This window comes from Mustela nivalis (assembly GCF_964662115.1).
Source record: "Mustela nivalis genome assembly, chromosome: 11".
In the NCBI taxonomy this organism is placed as follows: Eukaryota; Metazoa; Chordata; class Mammalia; order Carnivora; family Mustelidae; genus Mustela; species Mustela nivalis.
This window is the reverse complement of record NC_139030.1, coordinates 25,789,226-25,810,413: the sequence shown is the minus strand read 5'-3', so window position 1 is coordinate 25,810,413 and position 21,188 is coordinate 25,789,226. Positions and strand designations below refer to the sequence as shown.

Here is a 21,188-nt window from a genome sequence, read left to right as displayed (position 1 = left end):
TCACTTTTAATTTGTCTTCAACATTACTTTCTAGATCAGTAAAGGTTTCAACAATGTCACTTTAATGTTTATATGATATTCCACTATATACTTGTATATTTTATTTAAATAATCACCTATATATAAATGATAAAGTTTTAATATTCTTTTTTAAATTATAGATATTATAACGACTATCCTAATAGGTAATCATTTGCTGAGCTTAAGGTACAGTTTTTGAGGTAACATTTCTGGGTCAGATTGTTTAAAAATTTTTAAGGGTTTATCATTCATTTTCTTTTGCTCTCATAATCATTTTTGTCAGTTGATGAAAGCAGTAGTGCTATTTTTCCCTGCTCTCTCTCTTTACTTGAGCTATCTGGTAAGACACCTAATGGTTTTTTTTTGTTTTGTTTTTTGTATTTTGTTTTTTTGTTTGTTTGTTTTATTTCATTCAGAGTAGCATGGTTCTCAGACCCTTCTAAATCATGATTGTTATCTTCTAAGCCTTCCCATCTTTCAGACTTCTTCCCAAAACTGAAAACTAAGACCTGCATATTATAATGAAGATATATTTAGGACAAGGTCTACTGAGATTAATTCTTCCCGGACACTGTTTTATATGGTGTTCGATTACCAGTAACAGAGAGTTTCATTCTGGTTATCTCTGTTTGGAAAACAGAATACAGTTTCTGGGAAGTTTTTGCCAAAGAGGTGCTATTTGAACTTACGCTGGCAAGAAAGATCTTAGCCTTGTGAAAATTTCCAAGGAAGAACTTTCTGGGCAGAGAAGATAACAAATACAAAGCCTTAAGGGCAAAAGTGCTTGTCATGTTGTGATTTTTTTTTTTTAAGATTTTATTTATTTATTTGACAGAGAACACAAGTAGGCAGAGAGGCAGGCAGAGAGAGAGGAGGAAGCAGGCTCCCTGATGAGCAGAGAGCCCGATGTGGGACTCGATCCCAGGACCCTGATATCATGACCTGAGCCGAAGGCAGCAGCTTAACCCACTGAGCCACCCAGGCACCCTGTCATGTTGTGATTAACATAGTTAGAGTGATAGGAGCTTCCTTCCAGAGGAGAGGACGATTACAGCGAAAGATCCTGAAGAAAGTACCCAATACGGTAAAGAATAAGGAGTTTATTCTAATAGCCAGTTGAAGGGTTAAACAGGAGTTTTATAATCTGGATGTGTTTTTAAAATATTATTTGACAGTATGTGACAGTATATGTGAAGCCCAGATGACTGGGCTGTGGGAGGGGCACAAATAGAAATCTTTGAAACTTGGAAAACTTCAGAGGGTTGTTGTTATAGGAGTTCAGGTGAGAGACTGATAGCTCGAAGCATTGTGGTACCAGAAGAAGTGAGAGAAATGGAGGTCTTAGAAAGAATTTGGATGTAGGTAACAGAATGTATTTTAGAAGTGAGGTTCAGATCTGTTTTCAATTCAGGCTGAATTTTCTCTCAGTTGTGCTTCTCAGCCTGGCCCTTCAAAATGTCTCAGACTCATTTTAATAACTTCCCCAGTAAGCTTTTACCAAGTAAAAATAAATAAATAAATGAAATAAACAAACAAACAGACAGACAAATAAATAAATTAATTAAATTAAACAAACAAAAACTAGTAGATATGGGGTAGTGTATTAGCTAAGTTTGCCATAATGAAACACTATAGACTGAGTAGATTAAACAATAAAATTGATTTTCTCACAAGTCTAGAAGCTAGACTTCTAAGATGAAGGATTCAATAGGTTCTGTTTCTCCTCAGGCCCTTTTGACTTGCAGATGACTGCCTTCACATCAAGTCCTCTTGTCATCTTTACTCTGTGCTCAGGGGACTGATGTCTCTGCTTAACCTGAAACCACTCCTATTGGATTAGGACCCACCCTTATGACCTCATGATCCTTAGTTACTTCTTTAAAAACCTTGTCTTCAAATGAAGTCACTTTGGGGGTTAAGGATTCAGTATACAATTTTAGGAGCACATAATTCAGTCAGAAAGAGGAAAGCCATCACCTAACTTAACCTACTTTAGAGCTTTCTTAAGCAAGAGAGCCCTTAACCGGGGGAAAATTATTCTCTTAAACCCTTCACTTAAACAATGTATAAGTAAATATCAAACAAAGAAGTTGTTTTCTTTGAACACTAATAATCTCACTTGTTTACAATTACAACTATAAACGGAAACTCTAATGTTTTATTTTTTCTACCCCAATAGGTCATCTTGCATACAACTTGGACTTGATGATCGCCTCTAGAGTGATCACCATAGGCAAATAGCATAATTCTTTTTTACTGTCAAGAATTACACTACTAATTTCAACCAACATCCATGCTAATGATTATGACTAGTATTGAGAAGAAAAAATAATTTTCCATTTACTCTCATGGATTCTTGACTAAGAGATTCCTGTAATAAAGGGGAGATTAGCAGGAGAAAAAAATAATCTGTATGTCTATACAGAAGCCCCCAAAATATAGGAGACTGGAAATGCAGACAGATAATTGAGGCTTATCTCTTATCCTTAGCTAAAGAAAGGGACAGGGGTATGGGACTTCAAACCCAGACCATTCAAAGGGGAGATGGCAACTAATGGGAAAGTGAGAAGGGGGAATGCTTGGTAAGCAAAGGTTGCCCTCTGAAACAGAAAGTTTCTCCAATAAACAAATGATCTCTGGTATTAGCTCTCTTCATGGTACAGGCCTCCCTTCTAACATAAATGTCCCTTATAAAAGGGTAATTTATACTGTTTTCAGAGCTCCTCCTGTGGTCTTCTTTTTCTCAAAATAATCAGGTCAAAATAATCCCTATGACAAAGGGGTAGCACATGATGCTGTCTTTCATTAGCTGCAAGAGAAGTAGAATAAAAGCATAGAAATACAATGCAAATCCATCCATCAGTTTGAAAAAGTAACTCCTCACACATTACTGCTGATAATTAGTAGAAACATTTTTCTTAATTGTTTATGTAATAGAATCAGTAATTTCACGTATATTTTGATTTTCTTTTGACTCATTCATTTGTTTATTCAGTAAGGTACTGATGATTATCTTTACCATTCAAATCACTTAGCTAGTACTTCTTGTATCATGTGAGTGGGTAGGATTTTTCCCATTTTATACAGGAGGAGACAAATATTAAGGGTCCAAGTAAGTTTCTAAGGTTCATGCAGAGAGTAAGTATCACTGGCAGGCATCAAAGCAGGTATGCATGACTCCAAATCACATTCTCTTAACTCTTACAGTCTTGAAAACCCTCTGTGTGAATGGCATTGGCATAAGTATGGAGGATAAGAGTTAATAAGACATAATTCCTTCCCTGAAGAATCTTACATTTTAAATAAGGAGACATACATGTAAATTAAAAAAAGGTTATGGGATTATGAAAGTTTTAATATCATTATACACAAATCATAGAACGAAAAGAATTTAGTGATCCACTTTCCCTTTTGACGGCAGAGCTTCCAAACAGAGGTATCACTTTAACTGCGTCTGAAAATGTGTCCATTATTCAGATAATGAGAGTCGAGGTGGTTACAGTAGTGGAGGTAAGGAAGTAAACTGAGGGCAAATGCAAAAAAGTACAGAGGTGTTGGGAAGCATCATTTTGGAGAATTATATATACTGTCAACAATATATTAACCTGTTAACTAGGATAATAGAAAATGGAAGGAGGATACAGGTAGAACATAGTTCAAGCACAATTAAACACATCTGTGATGCAGGATGAATATTTAATATAAATGTATGCAATTAAAATGTTCCAATAGTCTGCTCTGTTATTTGAGTCTCCTCCTGTCTATCTCCACTCCCTGTTTTTAATGAAAACAATCTTAGGTAACATCAATTTAATTGAATAAACTCTACTTTTTTTTATTTTCTAAACACCCAAGCAAGCAGGTATTTGGAGCTCCTTTGTCTTTGTCAGCTAATTCCTCCCTCTCACTGTCATTCTCTCCATCATTGCAGGAATACTAGTTCACTGGCAACACAGTGAAGCCATCAACTTGGAAATTAAATTACCTGCCATTCTCAAGTTTTTCTCCCTATAACCTCAGACTGCCCCCTCAGCTCTCGATGAGGCAATGCTCTCAATATAACAATGAATGGAGAGTTTAGGGCCATGACTGTCAGTTCAAGGTCACAAAAGCTTCAACACAGAATTCTGGGCCGTATTCTGCAGTGCTCTCCATCCAGCCTTCACTGTCCTTCTCCAAATTCTCTTTTTAAGAAAAAAAAAAACCAAAAAAACAAAAACCAAGTATTAGCAAAGCAAAGAGACATCTAGTTCCATCACAGTCATAAGGATCAGAATTTTTACACAGGTTTCAGACAAACGATAGAGAGCAGCTCCTGCACAGAGGAGCAGCTAACAGGCTAACAGACTGCTGCTGTAAGCAAACATATCCACCTCTGCTTGTCCAGGTGGAGGGGCGTTTCTGATTTGCAGTAGATACAATGTAAAAATGTAATGGTTCCTATATAATTGGAAATGAGAGACTCTTCTTGAATTGTAGGTATTTCTCATATTCACAGTAGTTTTAATTATTTTTCTTTACAAATAAACTGCCTTTTGATTATTTCTATACATGTTTCTGCCGAAACGTGGTTAATCTATCCTGGGATAACTGAAGTTGATTACAATTCAGTATTCCTGGAACATGGAGACTGGGGCAGTGATAGATCTGGTGATGGAAAATTCACCAGGCATCAAATCATGATGGCCTTTGTGCCCTGCTTAGAGGGTTGGCAGGGGAAAGCCATTGGAGAGTTTCAAGCATCAGGAGTGATATGCTTAGATTTGCATTTTGGAAAGATCACGCTAGTGTTTCCTTAGCAATGAGAGAATGACAGGTGCTAAGCCCTTGAGCTCAGCAGTTGCATTGGAAATGGAGAGGAAATAAAACATTCCTGAGATAATAAGGGTGAAGAATTAAGCGGGTTTACTCAGACTGGCTGACACTTGGGTAAGACCATGGAGGAGTGAGGGTCCAAGAGATGACTGCCTGGTTTGTACTCTGATGACTGGATGGGGGTCCAGATGATTCTGTTTTATTCTTTAATTTGAGAACCACTAATGTAGATTATCACTTAATCTCTGTATTTATTTATAGTATCCAGACCCTCTGTTGTGTATTATTTTCAGGGTCCCCAGTCATCCTCTCCTCTCTAGAAGGTATTTCTTTAACTCTTTGACCAGGCTTAGAGAGCAGTGCTCTCTTGGCTGTGTACATACGGTTCTAATGCCTTCGGAGACAGACGCAACCAATCATCTTTCTTTCAATGGCATCTCACTCCCTGTCTTTGGAGGCCTGATGGTTCCCAGTTGCTCACGCATTCTGAAGTTCTGGAGAACAGAGTAGCTTGCATCTGGCTTCCTCCCTTTACTGATGGAGATTTTCTCTTTATCTGTAGAGTCAGTCACCAATTATAATCTGCTTTTAATGTACTACAATTTTTATAGCCTCGGTCTTTTTTTCCATTATAAAGACTTCCTTGTCTTTATAGGCTTATACCTTTTTCATTGTTTTCTTGTAAATTTGGGGGTTTCAGAAGAGAGTAGAGATAATAGAATTGCCAGATAAAATACATAATACCCACTTAACTTGAATTTCATGTAAGTGAATATTTTTTGTAGAGGTATTTTTCAGGACATATTTATACAAAAATTAATTGTCCTTTATCTTTAATTCAGATGGAACTGGACATAATGTTGTATTTTATATTTTAAATATAAAGGGCTAGTTTTTGAAGAAATATAATTTTTAAATATGGATCTCAGTAGTTCTGGTATAGTTCCATAAAGTACATATCCTGAATATTTAAAAAATAAGCTATCAATTTTGATAATACATTTTAAGAAGTCAGGTTTTATTAAAACTTTAAAACTTCATAATTATAATTTTAAAATGTAATAACTGCGTGGCTCAGTGGGTTAAGCCTCTGCCTTCGGCTCAGGTCATGATCTTTGGGTCCTGGGATCGAGCCCCGCATCGGGCTCTCTGCTCAGCAGAGAGTTTCTTCTCTGCTTCCCCCTCTCTCTCTGCCTGCCTCTAAAAAACAAACAAACAAACAAACAAATAAATAAAATGTAATAACTAAAATATATATTTCAACTCTTTTTAATTTGGGGCCAAACTTTAATTTACATTTGTCAAGTAATTTTGCATTGCTAGGTGTAGTGTTATTAGGTCTAGTGAGTATATCATTTTATGAGCAGTGCTATGTAGTGGCAAGAGCACTGAAATTCGGTGGATACCAACTGAGAGTTCCCGCCATGCTTCTGCTGTGTGACCTTGGAGAAGGTCAACTTCTGACCTTCTGTTTGCTCATCTTTAACAACAGGAGGTGTATTAACACATCACTTCTCATTTATGATGATTAAATGAGACAGCCGTATTTGCTTATGATCAGAGCTTAGCAAAGGCCCTGAAACTTAGCACACTTGGGTACGATTATTTCCCTTGTCTCTCCTCTCCTCCTTTCTCTCTCTTTCTCTTGAATAAAGATTTTTAGAGACTTTATTGCAGAATCAATTTATATTTGTTATTTATGTTAATTCTTATATTTTATAAGTTCCTTTAATGGATCTATTAGTAAATGTATTCGTTTCCTAAGGGCACATAACAAAGTCTTACAGACGAGGTGGCTTAACAGAAATTTCCTTTCTCATTATTCTTTTTTTTTTTAAATATTTTATTTATTTATTTGACAGAGAGAGACAGAGAGAGATCACAAGTAGGCAGAGGTAGGCAGAGAGAGAGGTGGAAGCAGGCTCCCTGCCGAGCAGAGAGTCTGATGTGGGGCTCGATCCCAGGACTCTGGGATCATGACCTGAGCTGAAGGCAGAGGCTTTAACCCACTGAGCCACCCAGGCGCCCCCCTTTCTCATTATTCTTAAGCTTGAAGTCTTTAGATTAACGTGTCAGCATGCTTAATATCTTCTGAGGCCTATCTCTTTGACTTGAAGATGGATGTCTTCTCCTCCCTCAGTCTTCTCTGTGTATGGATATCTCTGTCCTAATTTCTCTCTCTTTGTCTCTCTTTTTTGGATACTGATATAATTAACATACAGTATTATATTAGTCTCAGGTGTACAATATAGCAATTCAACAATTCTATACATTACTCTGCTTCTAATTTTCTCTTCTTATAAGGACCTTAGTCATATTGGATTGGGGCCCATCCTAATGACTTCATTTTAACTTAATTACCTCTTTAAATTCTTTATTTCTTAAAAACAGTTGCATTCTGAAGTCCTGGAAGTGAATACTTCCACATATGAATTTTGGGAGACACAATGTAACCCATAATGGTGGAGTAGAGATATTCATAATAACTGACATCAAGTTAAGCAAGCAGTGTTTGCATTTTGGTACTTTCTGAAGATTCTAGTAGATTCAAATCAATAACAATGTGAGAAAGAAAAAGTGAGAGAAATACATGTGATTCTAAGTACATAGTAAAAACCAAAGTCCTTTGTGAGAGAGAGATCCTTGAAAAGTATATTTAAAAAGTGATATTTTTAAAAAGATAATATCAACAAGGAATGGAAGAGACAGCTTTATTTAAATGTTTTCTGAGTTATGACTTGTTATGGGAGACCTTTTTAGGGATATTTATTTCCATAATCATTTTGCATGTATTTAGGAAACTTCTACATCATGCAAGGCACTGTGGAGAATATAAAGATGTACAAGACAGGATCCTTGTTCTCAAGAGCTTTCATCTCCGGATAAAGAGTCAAAATTAGTCCAAGGGAAAAAAAGGGAAAAGCAATAATTAAATATAAAACCATGTGATTCTATCTGTAGACAGTTTAGCATCAGTGAGAAGGAAGAGTCAAGGTGGGCTATCCTAGTCTGAAATACTTCCCTCAGGGTGAGGTTCTACTTGGGCAGTGAAGGGTGACGATAGTGGAATTATGGGCAGATGAAAATGGGGAAAAACAGACATAAGTAAAAAATGAAACTGTGCCTATTTTCTTCACAGCACTAATAGAAGTTTTTAGTTATTTTATTTCTTAATTTTTTTTAATTATGGTAAGAATACTTAACCTGAGGTCCATCCTCCTCACAGATTTCTAAGTGTTCAGTACAATACTATTAACTATTGGCACAATGTTGTACAGCAGATCTCTAGAATTTTCACCTTTTATGTAACTGAAACTTTATACTTGCTGAAGGGCAACTCCCCATTCCCTTCTCTCCCCATCCCCTGACAACACCATTCTGTTCTGTTTGTGAGTTTGATTAGCTTAAATGCCTCATATAAGTGGAATCATGAGGTATTTGTCCTTCTATGACCGGCTAATTTTATGTAGTGTGATGTCCTCAAGGTTCATCCAGGTTGCTGTATATGGCAAAATCTTTTTTCTTTTTAAAGATTTAATTTTGTTAGAGCAGTTTTACAGCAAAATTAAGAAGAAAATACGGAGATTTCCTATGTACCACCTATATCCTTACATTGATAGCCTCCCCATTATCAACGTTCTCTACCAGAATATTTCCTTTTTTATCAAGGCTGTTATCAAGGCTGAATTGTATGTATATACCACATTTTCTTTAACAATTCATCTTTCAGTAGACATTTAGTTTGTGTCTGTATCTTTGCTCTAATGAATTATGCTGCAATTAACATTGGGGTGTTAATATCTCTTTGATATACTGATGTCAGGTTCTTTGAATATATACTCAGATATGTGGGATTGCTAGGTCATGAAATAGTTCTATTTTTAATTTTTTGAGGAACCTCCATACTATTTCTTTTTTTTTTTTTAAAGATTTTATTTATTTATTTGACAGAGAGAGACCACAAGTAGATGGAGAGAGAGGCAGGCAGAGAGAGAGAGAGAGGGAAGCACGCTCCCCGCCGAGCAGAGAGCCCGATGTGGGACTCGATCCCAGGACGCTGAGATCATGACCTGAGCCGAAGGCAGCAGCTTAACCCACTGAGCCACTCAGGCGCCCCACCTCCATACTATTTCTATAGTGGCTCTGCCATTTTATATTTCCTACAGCAGTGTGTGTGCAAGTGTTCCAGTTTCTCTATAACCTTGCTAGCATTGCTATTTTTTTTTTTAAATTATAGCCAACTTCACAAGTGTGAAGTGATATTTCATTATGGTTTTGATTTGCATTTCCTTGATTATTGGTTATGTCGAGCATCTCCTCATATACATGTGGGCCATTTACATGTCTTCTTTAGAAAAATGTTTATTCAAGTCCTTTGCTTATTTTCAATCAATTTATCTATTTATTTTTTGCTGTTGATTTGTAGGAATTAAAGTTGTTTCTTTCCTGTTTATGTATCTTTCTCCATCACCAGAACATAGGGTCTATAAAAGCAGACATTGTCTTTTGTTTCCCTACTATCTACATAGTACTTTATAAATATAATAAATGCTCAATATTAGTTGAAAAATGAATGAATAAATGAATATTGTGAAGTGGTAGGCGTGGATGTAGCATGTCCTAGAGAGAAGATAGAAAGACATCTTAGTAGGTGGAATCAATTCAGATTATGTCATGATTTAAAAACCTGGTAAGGGATTTTAAATTTGAGGCAGTATATAATCAGGAAATTTGAAGAATCTTGAGCAAGAATTAGGATTGATGAATGGTATGTTTGTAGAGGATTGCAACAACCTAGAATAGTTTTTCTGATTTATCTGTGGTTCTAGTTTCATTCTGGTCACTACTGAGAAGACTGATATCTGATTGGTCATAGTCTTTCCTGGGCACAAGTTTCTTTGATCATGGTTCTCAAGGATATGGTTTTATCTGTTTTGCCTTTTCTCCCATTTATTTGGCAACTCTCTAGTGCCCCATCAGTTGGTTATCCTCGGAGACATTTTTATATAGACAAGGCATGGTTTTGTGTTACTCCTAGAAGCTCCTCCTGCCCTGAGACTATAATCTAGATAAAGTTATATGGCCATCTCTATGGACCAGAAGGCTGCAAAAGACTGCTTGGCATTTTGAATGTTGCTGTGGAAATTATTCTTCTTTAGCAGTGTTGACAGGGAAGACAGTGACTTTTGGGTAAAAAACATAGAGTCTGACATAGACTGATTGACTACCTTCTCATGGATAAGGATAGGCTTTTCTTTTCTTTTTTCTTTTCTTTTCCTTTCGTTTCTTTTTCTTTTCTTTTTGTTTTCTAGTCAAGTCTAGTTTTTACAATTATGAATAAATCTGCAAAAATCCGTGTTTTGTGTGTGTGTGTACGTAGACATAAGTCTCTAACTCCTTAAATACCAAAGAGTAGATTGCTGATCATACAGTAAGAGTATTTTCAATTTTGTAAGAAACCACCAAATATTCTTCCAAAATAGGTGTACCATTTTACACGCTTATCAGCACTGAATGAGAGTTCTTACAGGTTCACATTCTCACTGGTGTTGTCAGTGATTTTTAGCCATTTTAATAGGTGTCTAGTTATATCTAATTGTAATGTTACTTTGCATTTCTCTGATGACATATGACGCAGAGCATGTTTTCATATGCATATTTTCCATCTGCATATCTTCTATGATGAAGTGTCAATGTCTTTGGCCCATTTTTAAAAATTGGGTGATTCATTTTATTATTGTTGAATTTTATGAGTTCTTTGTATATTTTTGAGAATGGTCCTTTATCAGATGTACATTTGTAAGTATTCTATCCGTCTGTGGCTTGCCTTCTAAGTACTGATATTTTCTTTTGCAAAGAAGTTCTAATTTTAATAAGTCTACTTTATCAATTATTTATTTCATGGGTTATGTCTCTGATGTTGAAACTGAAAAGGCATCATCTAGGTTTCTCCTGTTATCTTTTGAGAGTCTTATAATTTTACACTTTACATTTAGATTCATGTTCCATTTTGAGTTAATTTTTGTGAAGGGTATAAGGTCTGTATCTAGATTCACTCTTTTGTATGTGGACACCCACCCGTTCCAGCACCATTTCTTTAAGAGACTGTCTTTGCTCCATTGCATTGCCTTTGCTCCTTTGCCAAAAATCAGATGATTATATTTATAGGGGTATATTTCTGGACTGTCTATTCTGTTCCATTGATCTTTGTCTATTCTTCTACCAGTACCATATTGTCTTACTTACTGTAACTTTTTAGTAATTTCTGAAGTTGGATATTGTCAGTCCTTCAACCCTCTTCTCCATTTCATTCATTTTTGAGAAATATCTGCCAAACACCTACGTATGAAGAGGCATAGATTGTCTGTCAGTTGTTCTTTCAAGTAAAGAACGGTATTCTATGGGGACATCTGAGTGGCTCACTTGGTTAAGCGGCTGCCTTTGGCTCAGGTCATGATCCTGGGGTCCTAGCATCAATTCCCGCACCAGTCTCCCTGCTCAGTGGAAAGCCTGCTTTCTCCCTCTCCCTCTGCCTGCTGCTCCCTCTGCTTGTGCAAGCTTTCTCTCTGTGTGTCAAATAAATAAGTAAAATCTTTAAAAAAAAGGTAGTCTATGAAAAACACTAGCTAATTTTCAAAAAAAAAAAAAAGAAAGAAAGAAAAGGGGGAAAAGACAAGGAAAAGAGAGAGGTAAATCAGGAAACAGACTCTTAACTATAGAGAACAGAGGATTACTGGAGGGGAGATATGTGGAAGGATGGGTTAATTGGTGATGAGTTTTAAAGAGGGCCCATGTAGTAATGAGTACTGGGTATTGTATGTAAATGATGAATCATTCAATTCTACTCCTGAAACTTATACTGCACTGTATGTTAACTGATTGGAATATAAATAAAAACTTAAAGAGAAAAAAGCTAATTTTTCTTGCAGCTTAAGCAATCTCATAAATACATTTCTTCCAGACAATTATACTTTAGTGTAGTGCAGAATGCTTTATGCACACTTCCCATTTTGCCACACAGAATATTAAAAAGACATGTGCTGAAGGATCAAGATTTAATAAAATTAATGCTTTTACTGTTCAGTTAACGACACCCTTATGTAAAACTGGCTGATTTTTTTTTTTTTCCTGTAAATGCATAGCAGTGGAGAATCCAGTGATTCCTTGTCAGATTTGTGATGCTGGCTATGTGACGTTTAAGACTAATAGTCAACTTGTCCTTCCTTTTTTCCATGTTATCTATTTGCCTTTTCCTCTGTATTATGGAAGATTTTCTCAACCATGTATTTTTTAATGTCCTAAGAGTTTGTCTTTCATTGTTCCTTGTTTCAGCATCTTCAATTTTTCTAGAACAAGACATGATTTGAATACCTTTGATAATGTTTTAAGATTTTTTTTGAATTATGGTTATGTGTCTTCATGTCTGTCTAAGTGTTTATTTTTTATTCTACTGGCTTTTTTCATTGAACTGGAGATTCTTGATTTCTCATAATGTCTAACAAAATAGAGCTGGGTGTCTATCATGGGTTTCCTCCTCCTTCATGAAAATAAAAATATTTTTTTTTCCATATCTTTTTGGGGAGGGGATTTCTCATTGGGAGCTCTGCAGAGAATTGGACACTGTGACTTGCAGATTTTGCTTTTTTTGGGAGCTAGGGGTCAGATTTTGGGTCCCCCAATGCTAAAATGAAGAGAACATTATTCAGGGCACCAAACTTCATATTCCAAACCTCTTTGCTGAGCATTTTTAAAAAGAGCTATGGTTATATATTTAATTGAGACATCTATCAGTTACTAAACCTCTGTAAACTCAGTGCAAGGGTTTAGGGAGATGGTGATAGTAGGTGATATTACATATAAAAATATCTTCACTTGATTATCCTATTTTTAGCCTTTATTAACATTCCCATTGTATTATTTACAAGCTGAAATCAAGGTCATCCCAAGTTCCATGGAGAGGGATTAAAAATCAGATTTTATTTTATCTTATTTTTATTTTTAATTGGAGTATAATAAAATTGAGTGATGAATGAATGAAAATTGAGAGTGAGAAAAAAATCATGATCCAGGTTGCAACTTAGCCTATTTGCCCATTTTCCCATTTCTACTTATATACCATTTTTTATGCATTACTCATATGCCCCAACTCTGTTTATTTTATGAGTTTATACATGGGTTTTTCTGCTTTGTGTTTCTGTATTTCTATCACAGTGACATATTGTAAGAATTGAAAGGGAACACACATGTATCCAGTCTAACTTACTATACGGTACAACTTTTAATAAAGTCTCTACAGTAAAAATCTTTTTTTTAAAAGATTTTATTTATTTATCTGATAGAGAAAAACACAGTCAAAGAGGGAATACAAGCAGGGAGAGTGGGAGAGGGAGAAGCAAGCTTCCTGCTGAGCAGGGATCCCAATATGGGGCTTGATCCCAGGACCCTGGGATCATGACCTGAGCAGAAGGCAGACGCTTAACAACTGAGCCACCCAGGCACCCCTACAGTAAAAAGTCTTTACTCATTTTCTTCACAGGAAATTTTTCTGGTCTTATGTCAATTCAGGAGTATAAACCAAAACCTACATGAGTGGGCTACTCACTAATCATATGCACTTAGATTAGTGAGTATATATATATATATATTATAAAATATATATATGTAACATATATATATTTTATAATATATATATCTATGTAAGAGAGAGAAAACTAAACATCTATCAATGAAAGAGGACATTAGAGTTAATTTAATACCATGGGCTCTAAAACTGGGGTTTGTTCTATAATTTGAGGCTCCTATTTATCGTATGACCTAGGGAAAACTATTTAACCTCATTTTGTCTCAGTGTTTTTCGGCAGAATGGTTTAATAATAGTAGTAGTTACCTAATAAAATTGTTGTGAAGATTAAATGAAGTAATTTGTAGTGTTTAGAATTGTGCATTGCACAAAATCAAATTCGGTAAGGGATTATCATTGTTGATGTCTGTATTACTCTCCTTGCAATAATTGAAACTAGGCTTTGGTTCAGTCTAAATATAGTAGAATTTGAATAAGAATAAATGTATGGTGAAAGTAAAGATTATTTTGTTTTGTTCATACAATTAAATAACCTTTAACTTCTAGGTAGAAATTGAGGTGGTCCCAATTGTGAGTAATTAGCTTTTTCAAGAAAAGTCTAAATTGTTCAAAACCTTTATAATTATGAACTTTATTTTGAATTATTGCCTTTCTTAAAATTATTGCCTTTCTTAAAATTTATGTGTTCAGTATGGAGTCTTAGAAAGAACCAAATTATGGAGATAGGAAGACCAAATATATAAATTTGATTAAGATAGTTAATCTCTATGAATCTTAGATGTTTCATCTATAAAATGAGAATGTTAATAGATTCTTTCTAGTTTTGGTATAATAATTTGAAATAAAATAATAATAAATGTATCATTTTCATCAGCATGCTAGCTTCCTTAAGGTCAAGACTCTTTTTTTTTTTTTTTTTTTAAATCTGTGGCACATTGCAATGTCTCTTCTAAGAGAAATATCCAATACATGCACTCCACAAAAAATATTCAATACATGCACTCAACACATACACTGAGCAGTTTACATTATTAAAAGTTTGAAGAGAGGGGCATGAGCCATGCAAAAAAATAAAAGATGTTACTATGAGGAATTCAGTAGTAGGGAGTACTAATTATTAAAAGTTTCCATATTGCAAACTAAGAGTATAGTCTTTTTTTTTATAAGTTTTGTTTGGATATTTGGTTGGATTTTGCTGTTCATTTACAGATATAATACAGTACTACTGTGATCATGTTTAAGTATGTAAATAATATAATCTGAATTCTATATTAATTCGAATATGCTTTTATTTATATGGTGTGTGAAATTTTCTTTTAAGAAAAAGAAAAGTTAAGGCAAGAGCCTCTAATTGGGGAGGAGGGAGGAAAATTTAAACAATAAAATATTTCTGTGGTTTGTATTTTTAAAAGAGTGAGAGTGATTTCATTGTTTCCCTTAGAAACAGAATTTGGGAATATAACAAAAGAAATCAAAAAGTATTATACTTTAATAGCTGTTTACTATTATTTAATAAGATGAATATCTTTTTCATAGAAGAAATCTTTTCACTTTTACAGATAAGAAACTGTGGTGGGCAGACCAAAACTTAGCTCAGCTGGGAACCTGCAGCAAAAGAGATGGAAGAAACCCCACTGTCCTGCGAAATAAGACTTCTGGGGTTGTTCATATGAAAGTGTATGATAAAGAAGCACAGCAAGGCAAGTCACACTGTAATGAATTTGTGCCACTTTTTGAATATATAATGTTCTCTTCTTTTCATATTATTTTCTCAATTCAACAAGTGAAAGGTTTGTATTTTGCTTCTAGTTTAAAAAATATAAATAAATAAAGAGCAAATGCTCCTTATTACTGCAGAAGAAATGCCCTTAACATAAGGTATATAATGAGTTTTCAAAACGTTAGCAAGAGCTCCCAAGGAATCTTAATTTGTCAGGTCTTCAAAGAGGTCTCATCTAGTTCTTGATTTAAAAATGTAAGAATGAGAAAAATAAATCCCAGCCAGAAACAGACAGTGTATAATTAAGCCCCAAAACTGAATGAATGAGGGGACTTCAAATGGACTATGTCAATGTAAGAATTTTGCATCCAAAAGCACTGCATTGTTTGACTCTAAGCATTTTGCTTTTTTGTTTTTGCTTGTCCAAATGGTGTGCAGTGAAATGGAGTGAGAGAACGAACAGATGGTTTACATAGGTGGACTTGTCACATTGCCCAAATTGGCAATTACTTTAGAGATGCCAGCCAGGACAGCCCCACACCTGCTAGTCCTTTCTTAGTTTTTGCTTCATGACCCATGACATTAGCAGAACTCTTTTCTTAGAAAAAATATTTTTCTGTATTTTACTTTCTTACTTTAGTCTCTGCTATGGAAATCCTTAGCTTCACATACTTTTCTTCTTAGGAAAAACATTCAAGAAAATGTAAAGGAATTTTCATCTGAAGGATCTGGGCATATAGACCAAAGCAGAGAACAGTAGAGACAGAATTAGTGAACCAAGAGGATCACTAATTCTGAAGATAGGTAACAAACATCAATTGACAGAATTTATTGGCAATACCAATTGGGAGCCATACCTGCACATCCAGACATAAAAGGAAGACCAGATTCATGGTTGCCTTCCCTGGACAGAGCATGGGTCAAATTATAGTATGAAATCATTCCTGAAATTTCATGGAAAAAAAAAAAAAGAAAGAAAATAATTGCTTTAACAAACAAACAAATAATTAAGTGATTACTGGGCTTCTTTCATGGTTTAGAAGACACTAATACCTGTACTTTATGCAAAAATCTGTATTCACTCTCTGATTTAAAAAAATAACAATAATAATTTTTAAAGTCTTATTTATTTATTTTTTAGAGAGGGAGATGGGGGACAGAGAGAAAGAGAAGATCTCACGGCGGCTCCACCCCTAGTGGGGAGCCTACACGAAACCAGATCTGACAACCCTGAGATCATTACCTGACCCAAAATCCAGAGTCTGGGCTTAACAGACTGTGAGCCAACTAGGTGCCCCCATTTAAAAAAAAAAAAAAAAAAAAAAAAAAAAATATATATATATATATATATATATATATATATATATATATAATAATGAACAGGAGCGTTTTGACTAGCAAATCTGTAATCAAAATAATTTTTCTGGCATTCAAGCCATAGGGAATAGATTATATCATTGAGAATAAAACATTGGTACTCAATAAATAAAATACCATGACATTTTTTGTGGATTTTAATAGAATATATTTGCAAAGTATAAAAGCTTATAGTACTGTGGTAAACTTTAGTTCATAGTCTGTACTTAATGTGATTATATCTGAAAACGCATTAGAAAATACAACAGAGGGAGAGATATATTGTTTCCAAACAGGACATTGAAAAATTTATTCCTTCTTTTTCAAAATATGAAAAAAGCACATGGTTTGCTTGAAATTGTAAATTAATATAATTTATAGTGTTTTCCCAGATACAACACCAAAAAGTTTATTGGAGGAAAACTTTCTTGTATTATGTTTGGCTCACTTTTTTACTCAAGCTAACAAAATTTTCCTCATCTTGTAAATGTTTAATCCTACAGGTAGATTTGAGTATTTTACATGTTGTGAAAGTATTCCTAACTTGACGAGGACCTGTAATACTTGGGAATTAATTGTATAATATGACTAAGCTTAAAATTCAGTGCAAATACTATTTTTACTAAAAGAATGTGCTGATGAAAGCATCTGTATTAGAGAGAATCACATTAACAGAATCATGGCAGGTACCTTAAAAGCTTCATTAGTATGAAATATGAGCAATTTGGAATTATTTGAGGTGTTAACATTACTACCTCTTTGATTTCAAAGTACAATTAGCTACTTCATTTATCACTTTTGACGTAGATCACTAGAGAGCTGAGACTTCTCGTTAGTCAAGTGGACTCTCTACCTCCACTGAGGAATTGGGGCATGAAGTTTGAACATCAGTCTCATTGCAGAATATTAAGCCAAGCTGGTATTTCAATGTACCAGATAATCACTACCTAAATTACTGTCTTTAAAACCATTCTAATATTTTTTCCTACATCAATTCATTGTTTGTTAGGCAAAGATACTTATTGCAAATAGTGACTCATTTCATCTTTTTTTTTTCTTTTTCTCTTCTTCACTAGTAGAGACTAAAAAAGTGATACATGAAATGTATATTGTACAACATAATTGTTAACATAGGCTAATTATATTATTTGTCAAAAATAAGTATGGTACAATACACTGCTATTACTGCAATTATATTTAAAAATGCAGTTCCAGAAGTTCCTTTTCTTGTGTTTTTAACGTATATTTAAATATCACCAAGGTTATAGAAGCCTATTTTTCTTGATTTCATTCTCTTCCTGAATCTATTTTTTTATTGACTTCAGTTTCCTCATTTCCCCTTCTTTCCATTTGATGTTTCTCCATGCTCTCTTGTTAAAACATTTCTTCTCAATCTCTTCTCAGCTTTTCAGTTTTTATATAAATCAATATCAAAATGCAAATTTCCATAGCTTGGCATTGCAGTAATATATGTTTATGTGTTTTCTATAAACTATAATATGTATAAGGTCAGTATAGATTATTATAAATCTGAAAATATAACTTTCATTAAAATAATCAGAGATCTGAAATTTTATCTTAGTATATAAGTCAGCTTGAGGAAAGGGAATAAGTCAATTCACCTTCATTAGTTTATATAGGAGATAAAAGTAATAATTTCACAGGGCAACCCTAGTCCTAGCATGTGGCCTTGTATAGGATGGAGTCTGGCATTGACCGAACTGGTAACTATAGGAAATGAGCAGAGAGTATGGTAGATCTCCAGATGAGAAATCTCCCAAGTTGAGCGTATTTCACACTTCAAAAGTGACAGAACTCACTACAGCTTCAATTGAACAATTAAATCCCATCAGACTATTTTGAATTCAGGAGACGAGAAATAATGAGCTGCATTGGTATTTTGAATTTTCCATAGAGCACTATTGATATATACCTTTTATCACGCTTTGTAATTCTCACTGGATTTACTGCACTTCGTATTAGAGCGTGAACATCCAGTAAACGGTACTGCATGTCCTCGAATAATAAAAATGTTGTAAAAATGGGATATTTAATGAACTTGCTGGATAAGACTGTAAATTTCTTAACGTCACACTACCGGCTTTAATTAGCACATTGGGCCTAGTAAATTGAATGGAACATCTTTATAGAATGCCTACCTGTGATTACCTAATATTTGTCATTGCTGCTACACAGGAATAAGGAGAATTAATATGCCAATTAATTAGATGACTCTTACGGGTGTGTTTTAAATATATTTTGGGAGAATTATGTTCGTAGGATTAGCAAAATTTATTTCCTTGCTTTATAAATTATTTAAATATGTATATACCTCCTTTCTTTTAATGGCATAATTTTCACATTGAGTTAGTAGTATAAATTAACAGCTATTTATTTGACACATTTGGATAAAATATTCTTGAAAAGAAAGTAACTATAGAGTTGAAATGAAATATCATAATAAAAATCATAATACAATATTTCCTAGTTTCTGTGATCTTAAAATATTGCCAGTCTGACAGCATTCATGACAAACCAATTTCACTTGCTTTTCTGTAGCCCTGAATCTTCTCATGCTTTGTCATTTGCTTTTTAAAAAACTGTTTCTAATTATTTATTTTAAAATTTATTTTTTGAGATCTAATTGACATATAAAATTACATAAGTTTAAGGTATATAAAGGGCTGATCTGATACATTTATATATTACAATATGATTACCACCTTAGCATTAGCTAACCCCTCTATCACATCATATATTATCATTTTTTTTATGGTGGGAATAATTAAGATCTAGTCTCTAAGCAACTTTGAATTGTAATCAAAGTTTAATTGATACTATAAATTAATTATAGTATTGCTGTGGGTAATCACTCTGCCACACATCAGACCTCTATTTACTTTTTTTGGGAGGCAGACTTCAACTGCAATATGCCATTTCAAATTATTCAAGACAGTAAAACATCATACTAACCTCTATGAAGCAGCTGCATTTATAAATCAACAAAAGTATAAATATTTGTTCAAATTATTGCTATTGAATGATACTCTTTTTATTTTTCTTAAATATTTCTTTTGCTTGTTTTCCTCCTATGCAGGCAGCAATTCTTGCCAACTAAATAATGGCGGATGCTCTCAACTTTGTTTACCAACATCTGAAACCACAAGGACTTGCATGTGTACAGTGGGATATTATCTCCAAAAGAACCGCATGTCATGTCAAGGTATAAGATCTTGGAAAATTTAATTCTGATGCATTTATTTTATCAATGCAAATTTTAGGCAACGAAAATTAGTTTAAAAATAGAAAAAATAATATTAGTGTCTTATTAGAACAATGGTTCACTGCTTAGTCTCATATATGTAAGATTGTTACTATCTAAAAAGTTTTAAGTATTATTGCTCTTTAAAGGTCATAATTAGTTATTTTCCAGAACCGCAGTTTATTATCAAACTTTTAACCAAGCCCAGTAGAAACTACTTTCAACTTGAATAAGCAAGGGCTGAAGTAAAAAGCAGTGACTGGTTACTATTACGATTCAATCTGAATTCAGTTATTCTTTTACCTGTTTGAAAAAAAAAATACAAGAGAAGTGGTGAGGGCTTAGATTTGCTTAGCTGAAAGAGAAGATCATTGCCGAAGAACTAAAACCTAAAACACCCATCTTCCTATTTCACGTTTCATAGATTCTAGTTCTTAGTTCCAAAGAAATTTGATTCTAGAATGATCTTTTTATCCAATGATCATGACTTAATTTTAGTAAAAAACTGGTTTAAAGCTGGGTAGTACAGTCAGTTAAGCCTCTGACTCTTGGTTTTGGCTCAGGTTGTGATCTGAAGGCCATGGAATCTAGCTAGCATCCAGCTCCATGCCCTCTGTCCCCACCCGCACACGTGCATGCCCACTCTCTCTCTCTCGAGTAAATAAATCTTAAAAAAAGAAAAAGAAGAAGAAGAAGAACTCCTTTCCCCCGCTTCTAGAAGAATCAAATTGAATCTTTTACTTACCTCTTGCAAAAAAAAAAAAAAAAAAAAAAGTTCAGAAAATATGTGCCAAAAAACATGTTCTGACGTATTAGAAAAATTCATAAGTATCAGGATGCAGACTTCTGGTAGTCAGCTTTGATGTTTGTGCATATTTTAGAACATACTTTTGAAGCTACAACAGCAAGGTATTAGCAAAAATTAACTACTTGGTATGCTTTTAGTGTTCAAAATGATTTAAGAAGATTAACTTTATTAGAAAACTAACAGCTCTGTAGCTATGTAAAATCATATATACTCTCAAAGTTTATTATCATATATAAGCAATAAGATAAGGGTATTAGAAAAAAGAGGGTGAATTTTGGGTTGTGAGGCCAGGTATGTTTTCCAAAATTACCTGACTCTGTGTTTATGAAAGTATGTTTCCCAGACCAGTAGTGCCATCACTACCTGGAAACTTTCCAAAAATTCAAATTATCAGGCCTCTGGGTTGGGGACCTCTGTAATCTGTGTTTTAACAAGTCCTCTAGAACATTCTGATGCATACTCAAATTTGAGAGCCACTAATCTATCTACCTTTCAACTAGTCAGAAATGTAGTATTCAGTTAAACATTTTTAAAAGGCTAAGGAACATGTTCTATGAAAAAATTAAGACTGAAATGATGTTAGTAGAATGATTTTAATTTTAAATATTCACTTGGGGCTTTTTTC

General features: G+C 34.2%; 1 protein-coding gene across 1 annotated transcript in view; it reads left to right on the top strand.

Annotated features, from left to right (window-relative positions):
• Positions 1 to 21,188, top strand: part of LRP1B (LDL receptor related protein 1B) — a 1,916,825-nt gene that overhangs the window by 1,361,393 nt on the left and 534,244 nt on the right. Inside the window, exons 33-34 of the mRNA XM_082690181.1 lie at positions 14,977 to 15,121; positions 19,595 to 19,716. Coding sequence (XP_082546307.1) covers positions 14,977 to 15,121; positions 19,595 to 19,716 — 267 coding nt within the window. The remainder of the gene's footprint in view (positions 1 to 14,976; positions 15,122 to 19,594; positions 19,717 to 21,188) is intronic.